We start from the raw sequence: 8,639 nt of genomic DNA on the forward strand, positions 1-8,639 counted from the left end.
AAACCTATGGGATGCAGCAAAAGCAATTCTAAGAAGGAAGTTCATAGCAATACAAGACTTCTGCATGAAACAAGAAAATCTCAAATAAACAACCTAACCTACACCTAAAAGAATTAAAAAAAAAAAAAACTAACAAAACTAAAAATTAGCAAAAGGAAAGAAATAATAAAGATCATAGAGGAAATAAATAAAATACAAATTTAGAAAGTAGAAAAGTTCAAAGAAACCAAGAGCTGGCTTTTTGAAAAGATAAAAATGATAAATCTTTAGCCAGGCTCATCAAGAAGAGAGAGAGAATCCAAATAAATAAAATAAGAAACAAAAGAGGAGAAATAATGGCTGATACCACAGAGATAAAAAAATTAATGAGAGAATACTATGAACAGTTATATGGCAAAAAATTGGACACCTAGGGCTTCCCTGGTGGTGCAATGGTTGAGAGTCCACCTGCCGATGCAGGGGACATGGGTTCGTGCCCCAGTCCGGGAAGATCCCACATGCCACGGAGCAGCTGGGCCTGTGAGCCATGGTCACTGAGCCTGCACATCTGGAGCCTGTGCTCTGCAATGGGAGAGGCCACAACAGTGAGAGGCCTGCATACCACACACACACACACAAAATTGGACACCTAGAAGAAATAAATAAATTTCTAGAACCATACATCCTGCAAAGTCTGAGTCAAGAAGAAACAGACAATTTGAACAGACTTATCACTAGAACTGATATTGAGTTTGTAATAAAAAAAAAACATACTCACAGCAAACAAAAGTCCAGGACCAGACAGCTTCACAACAGAATTCTACCAAACATATAAAGTAGAACTATTACCTATCTTTCTCAAACTATTCCAAAAAATTGAAGAGAAGAGAACACTACTAAATCCATCCTACAAGGCCAACATTACCCTGATACCAAAACCAGAAAAAGATACTACAAAAAAGAAAATTAAAGGCCAATCAATATATTTGGTAAATATAGATGCAAAAATCATCAACAAAATATTAACAAACTGCATCAAAAAATATATAAAAAGTATCATATACCATGATCAAGTTGGATTTATTCCAGGGTCACAAGGATGGTTCAACATTGACAAATCAAACAATGTGATACAACACATTAACTAAAGGAAGAATAAAAATCACATGATCATCTCAGTTGATGCAGAAAATGTATTTGACAAAATTCAACACTTATTCATGATGAAAGCACTCATCAAAGTGTGTATAGAGGGAACATATATCAATAAAGGGCATTTATTACAAACCCACAGCTAATACAACACTTAATCATGAAAACTGAGAGCCTTATCACTAAATTCAGGAACAAACAAGGATGCCCACTCTCACCACTTCTGTTTAACACAATATTAGAAGTCCTAGTTATAGCAATCAGAAAATAAAAAGAAATAAAAATATATCCAAATTGGAAGGGAAGAGGTAAAACTGTCACTATTTGCAGATGACATGATACTTTATATAGAGAACTGTAAACTATCTGTGCAAAAACTATTAGAACTAACAAATTAATTAAGCAAGTTTCAGGTTACATGATTAATATGCAGAAATCTCTTGGTTTCTATACATTAATAATGAAACATTGGAAAGGGGAAGTAAAAAAAAAACAACACAATACCTTTTAAAATCACATTTAAAATACCCAGGAGTTGACTTCAGACTATATTACAAAGCTACAGTAATTAAGACAGTATGGCACTGGCACAAAAACAGAAATGTAGATCAATGGAACAGGATAGAAAGCCCAGAAATAAACCCACGCACATATGGTCACCTTATCTTTGATAAAGGAGGCAAGAATATACAGTGGAGAAAAGACAGCCTCTTCAATAAGTGGTGCTGGGCAAACTGGACAGGTATATGTAAAAGTATGAAATTAGAACACTTCCTAACGCCATACACAAAAATAAACTCAAAATGGGTTAAAGACCTAAATGTAAGACCAGACACTATCAAACTCTTAGAGGAAAACATAGGCAGAACACTGTATGACATAAATCACAGCAAGATCCTTTTTGACTCACCTCCTAGAGAAATGGAAATAAAACCAAAAATAAACAAATGAGACCTAATGAAACATAAAAGCTTTTGCACAGCAAAGGAAACCATAAAGAAGACCAAAAGACAACACTCAGAATGGGAGAAAGTATTTGCCAATGAAGCAACTGACAAAGGATTAATCTCCAAAATTTACAAGCAGCTCAATAACAAAAAAACAACCCAATCCAAAAATGGCCAGAAGACCTAAATAGGCATTTCTCCAAAGAAGATATACAGGATGCCAACAAACATATGAAAGAATGCTCAACATCATTAATCATTAGAGAAATGCAAATCAAAACTACAATGAGATATCATCTCACACCGGTCAGAATGGCCATCATGAAAAAATCTACAAACAATAAATGCTGGAGAGGGTGTGGAGAAAAGAGAACCCTCTTGCACTGTTGGTGGGAATGTAAATTGATACTGCCACTATGGAGAACAGTATGGAGTTTCCTTAAAAAAACTAAAAATAGAACTACCATATGACCCAGCAATCCCACTACTGGGCATATACCCTGAGAAAACATAATTCAAAAAGGGTCATGTACCAAAATGTTCATTGCAGCTCTATTTACAATAGCCAGGACATGGAAGCAACCCAAGTGTCCATCATTGGATGAATGGATAAAGAAGATGTGGAACATATATACAATGGAATATTACTCAGCCATAAAAAGAAACGAAATTGAGATATTTGCAGTGAGGTGGATGGACCTAGAGTCTGTCATACAGAGTGAAATAAGTCAGAAAGAGAAAAACAAATACCATATGCTAACACATATATATGGAATCTAAGAAAAAAAAAGTTCATGAAGAACCTAGGGGTAAGAGGGGAATAAAGACACAGACTTACTAGAGAATGGACTTGAGGATATGGGGAGGGGTAAGGGTAAGCTGTGACAAAGTGAGAGAGTGGCATGGACATATATACACTACCAAACAAAATAGATAGCTAGTGGGAAGCAGCCGCATAACACAGGGAGATCAGCTCGGTGCTTTGTGACCACCTAGAGGGGTGGGATAGGGAGGGTGGGAGGGAGGGAGACGCAAGAGGGAAGAGATATGGGAACATATGTGTATGTATAACTGATTCACTTTGTTATAAAGCAGAAACTAACACACCATTGTAAAGCAATTATCCTCTAATAAAGATGTTTTAAAAAATACTCAGGAGTAAACTTATCCAAGGAGTTGAAAGGCCTATACTCTGAAAAGTATAAAATATTAATGAATGAAATTGGAGATGATAAAAGGAATGAAAAAATATCCAGTGCTCTTGGATTGGAAGAATTAATATTGTTTAAATGGGCATAGTCCCCAAAGCAATCTACAGATTTAATATAATCCCTATCAAAATACTCATGACGTTTTTCATAGAACTAGAACTAATTATCCTAAAATTTATATGGAAACACAATATACCCCAAAGACATAAAAAAGAATGAAATATTGCCATTTGCAGCAACATGGATGGACCAGAGAGTATTATACCTAGTCAAATAAGTCAGAGAAAGAAAAGTACTCTATGCTACCACTTATATGTAAAATCTAAAAAATATACAAGTAAATCTATATGCAAAACCGAAATAGACTTACAGACATAGAAAACAAATTTGTGGTTACCTAAGGGGCGAGCAATAAATTAGGAGTATGAGTTCAACAGATACAAACTGTTATATATAAAATAGATAAGCAACAAGGATATACTGTATAGCATAGGTAATTATACCCATCATCTTGTAATAACCTAGAATGGAATCTAATCTGCAAAAATACTAAATCGCTATACTGTACAACTGAAACTAACATAATACTGTAAATCAACTATACTTCAATTAGAAAAAAGAAAACCAGTAACAGAACTTAAGTCTTCTGACATCTGGCTCAGTTATCAAACATGGCTAAATGATACCATCACCACAGAAATACTCAAATAATGGGTAAAGATACCTCAATTTATTCTTACCTTGTCAGAGCCAGTGTCTTGCTTACAACCTGCCCCAGAGTGTTAGGTTTTTCTTGCTGTACCCTCCAACACCCTAGGTCAACACCAACCCAGTGCTACCCGTACTGAGAGGGATAGGTCCTCAGTGGGAAATGTCACTGCCAAAACAGGCCTCTGAGTCAGCCAAACTTCAAGAGATTTGAGAACAGCTCAACAAATATGCGGGATGATATGATAAGGGTAATGCTTGCATGGAGTCTACTTCTGGGATTCTGGTTCTTTCAAGTAGGAACCCCTCCTACTTCATTTAGAAACTAAATCTTACCATTGTAAAGCTATTATACTCCAATAAAGATGTTAAAAAAAAGAAAGTAAATCTTGACTTCTAATATTGCCATCAAGAGATATATATGGATTATCAACTATGTTAGGGGCCTGGACAGGTACAAGACATAACTCATATTTCTAACTTTTTATTGTTATTGCTATTACTATCATTCTTATCTAGTTGTATAGCACCTCAGAGCTTATAAATCACTTTTATATTTGTTATTCCTTTTGAGACTTATAGCATTGCCTGTGAGGTTCAAATTATTATCCTAATATTACAGAAAAGAAAACTGTCTCAAAGTAGTAAAGTGACTTATTCCAGGTCACACAGCTAATAAGTGACAGGGCCAATAGTCAAATCCTGATATGTGTGATTTCAAAATTTTTGGCCTTTCCAGCACACCAGGCCATCAGAAGGCAAACTCCACTGACTTTCTAATTTTGTTCAGTAAATGTTTGTTTCTTGAGTGAGTGAGTGAGTGATTGAATAAATGAATGAATAATGAGAGGAAGTAGCTCATGTACTAGGGCAAATTCAGTTTGGGCCTCACAGTGATGTATGTATGTGTGCATGTGGGGTAAGTTCTTGGGCATATGGAATTGGTAGAGGGCAGTGAGGAGAAGGAAACTGCCATCACTGCATACCCTACAAGCCAGAAACTGTGGCAGGGACATTTATAGATTCTGTTTCACTCAATCCTCATAATGATCCTATGAGTCAGATGTTATCCAGCATCTCATTCCTCAGATGGTGAAACTGATGTCCAGAGAGGTTATGCAACTTGCCCACAGTGGCAGAACAGAAATTTGAACCTGGGTCTGTTCAACTCCAAAGCTGATTCTCTTTCCACTATAATAGTCTGCTTTGGGAACCTCCTGATTGCAAGCTGAGAGGAAGGAGCTGGTAGGAGTGTTTATAGATAAAGATGGAAGGACAGAGACTGAGCACTAAAAAACAAACTGAAGTCCTTCAGGCCCTGAGCAATGTGGAAGTAAAACAGGTACTAAACATAATGGGAATGGGATCCTTGGCTCTCATTGCCATCAAGGTCAGGGTTATAAGAGGAGCTGAATGACAGTGGGCTTCCCAAATGAAATCCTGATGTCATCCTCCTCCCTAGGGATATTTTTAACCCAAGTGTCTGTTTGGGACCTTGAGAAGCAAAGCAATGCGGGAGCCACTTATATCCCTGAGGTGAGAGTGGCTGCTGAGGTGATGGTAGGACCTGTGCCAAACTCAGGGGTATATTTTCCCACCCATGGCTCATAAATAATCCCAGAGCAGTCCACAAGGTAGCTATTAACCTAAAATTTGCCAGGCCCTCCCCCAAGGGACTGTTATTTGCTGTTAACAGTCAAGAGTGTGGTGGGGGTGGGGCACTCTGATGCACTTGGCAGTGGAATGATAGCAGCTGTTAAAAAGTCTCTGAATTGCTAGGGGCTTGGGTTCATTTCCTAAAAGGGAGGGAGGAGGGAAACAGCTGTGACCAGATCCCCTGCTTTAGACCCCCTGGTCTGATCTCCCTGGGGATTGCACGTGAGTGCCTTATTCTCAGGCAGAGGACATAGAAAATATGGCAGGCTGCTGCCTTGATGACTTGATTTGTGCCCACCGCCTGAAGTCTTCTTAAAGGGGAAGGAAGTGGCTGGCAATTCCAGTACAGGTGAGCTTGAATGGAAGCAAGGCTTGGAATTCCAATGTTTAAGACTTTGCTCTAGAACTGGAGAAAAATCACATTCTGACATGGCTGAAACTCAGGAGGTTGAAGCCCCCAGTCATAACTCTGTTACTGACTTATGACCTTGAGCAGGTCCCTTCCCCTGTCTGAGCCTATTTCCCCATTCATAAAACAAGAGGACTGAGCAACCTCTAAGGACCCTCCTAGCTTTTACAGTGAAGGATTATCTCCCTTCAGAATTCTTCACTCTTTCCTTTTACCATCTCCCTGGCCTCTGGGGATTTCTGAGAGATGATGCTACAAAAGACCCAAGCATGCAATTTCTTTGCCTCCTACCTTCCTGGAATTCTGGCAAGGAATTGCAGGGTGGAAATAAGCTCCAAGTCAAAGCATCCCACATGTCCTCCACACATGGAGTAAGGAGAATAAAAGAGAAAAGTAGTGTCACGTCCAGAGAAGCTACAGACTTTGGGGTTGAGGGAAACTTTGGGTCATGAGGAAGTGGGATCAAGGTTCCCAGAGCTTGTAGACACTATAGAAAACTTTGGAAAGGAATGTTGCGAGGTCTTGTGTGTCCTTAGCATTCTTGCAAAATATGTTGCTATATAAAGGACTGGGGGTGGGGCCTGTTAGGGGACTGTTAGTGTGTGGTCTAAGGTCCATGTGTAAGAGAGCATTGATTCTCCCATTTGTAGCAGATGATGAAGCTTTACTTGTGAGTGACAAGAGTCTTGCAGGCAGGGCCAGTGAGCTGAGTTAGAAAGGATGTACCCTGAAGCTCTGGGAGGTAACTGAGGTGTTGATTGGGGGAATTCTCTGCGTTTTGAGTGAGGTAAATGAAGCTGCCTTGAGCCTTGAAGGACTTTCCATGGTCAGTGGTCAGTGAAGAGGGGAAGGACCTGGGACCCACAGAGAGTAAGTCTAAGTAAGATGCAAGAGAGAGGGGGCTAGAATGACCTCATGGGAGGTGGAAATAATGGGACTGGTCCATTTGAGGCCAGGAGGAGGGTGTATATCATTGTGAAAAGGATGAAGAGGAGGAACTAGAGTTTATGAGACCTGGAAAGTATTGGGTACACAGGTCCTGGGGGAAAAATGAGGCTTTGAGAAGATGGGATATTTGAGTGCATTGAGATAAAAAGCCCTCGAATAAGGATATTTGCATTTTATTGATAAAAGAAGAACATGGAGAGTGAAAATCTACACCCAGGCATTGCTAACAGTGAATTTTCAAGTGACAATAAGGAAGAGTACTAGGGAACTGGGAGGAAGGATTGTAGAGGAAGTAGGGTAAATGTCAACACAATCTGTCTATGCATGAGGCCTGCCTGGCATGTCCCACCTCAGAAACAACGGCATAAAAAGCATACCTGTGCAAAGCTTCCTGGGTCTCCTCCAGCCCACTTGATCCAGCTCCATGGGGATCCTCTGTGAAATGGGCAGAGAGTGGCATTTTTCCAGAAGGATTTTGAGTGGTGAAGTTCTTGGTGATGGTTCAGCTGGGGGAAAGAAAGCCTGCAAAGAAAACTAATCAGGATCAGTTACTCAATGGGGGTGGTGAGTGGGCCAACACTTGGCTTAAACAGCAGGACTTCCAATTTGAAATATCATCTAGTCCAGCCACCAAATTCAGGCAGGGTTACCATGTATCATCAGTAAATGCAAGCAAAGATCCAACTACCAAGAACCTAAAAGACATCAGGCAGTGGAGAAAAGGAAAATAAAGCAACTGATTCAAAGAAAATAGCTTCTATTTGTTTTTCCTTTCTTGGGCATTTTTTGTGTGTTTGGTTAGTATTGGGATGGAGAAAGTGAGAATTCTGCATCTGCTATAGACTTTAACCTTTATTCAGTGTGAGACCTGGGCAAGTTAATTCATCTCTCTGAGTCTCAGTTTCCTCATCTGCATAAAAGGGATTGTGATAATACCTGCCTTGCAGAGTTACTAGGATCAAGAAATGAGATAATGCACATAAAGCACATAGCAAAGTACTTTAAAAAAAGAGAAAGTGTATGTGTGAAAATATAAGAATGAGAAAGAGAGAGAAGGAGAGGGAGAGAGAGAGAGAGAAAGAGAGAGAGCGAGAGAGAGAGAGAGAGAGAGAGAGAGAGAGAGAGAGAGACTGATTGTGAGAGAAACCTTCTCTTGCCAGAAGCACATCTTAGCTAAGACCAAGTCCAAGTCCTCTCCTTTGATATCAACATAACCAGCTGTTTTCATCCCCAATCCTTTCTTTTCCAAAATCCTGACCTCCAAGTGGTAAAAGAGGGAAGTAACTAACATCTGTGAAATATCTGTATAGCATCTGTTATGTATCAGATACCCTGCTGAGTATATTTATGCATACTATCTCATTCAGTCTTCACAACTACTCTGTAAGGTAGATAGTAGCCCATTTTACAGTAAGGGAACTAAAGGTCAGAAAGAAAAAATGAGTTACCCAGGGTCACACAACTAGTAAATGGTAGGTCTATCTAACTACAGACCAGAAAAGATAAAAAATAATTCCTGGGCCTACATTCTTCAAGTTCCTCCTCAATACTCCTAAGTCACAACAAACATAATACAGGTTTCTTCCACCTGTATTATTCATCCCTAAAGGGATTGGATGTGGAGAGAAG

At 39.2% G+C, this 8,639-nt stretch overlaps 1 protein-coding gene across 1 annotated transcript in view; it reads right to left on the bottom strand.

Annotated features, from left to right (window-relative positions):
* ARHGEF9 (Cdc42 guanine nucleotide exchange factor 9) overlaps positions 1–7,448 on the bottom strand; it is a 359,889-nt gene extending 352,441 nt beyond the window's left edge. Inside the window, exon 1 of the mRNA XM_065900095.1 lies at positions 7,388–7,448. Coding sequence (XP_065756167.1) covers positions 7,388–7,436 — 49 coding nt within the window. The 5' untranslated portion in view covers positions 7,437–7,448. The remainder of the gene's footprint in view (positions 1–7,387) is intronic.
* Positions 7,449–8,639: the final 1,191 nt, after the last annotated feature.

Source organism: Phocoena phocoena, chromosome X (assembly GCF_963924675.1).
Source record: "Phocoena phocoena chromosome X, mPhoPho1.1, whole genome shotgun sequence".
Lineage (NCBI taxonomy): Eukaryota > Metazoa > Chordata > Mammalia > Artiodactyla > Phocoenidae > Phocoena > Phocoena phocoena.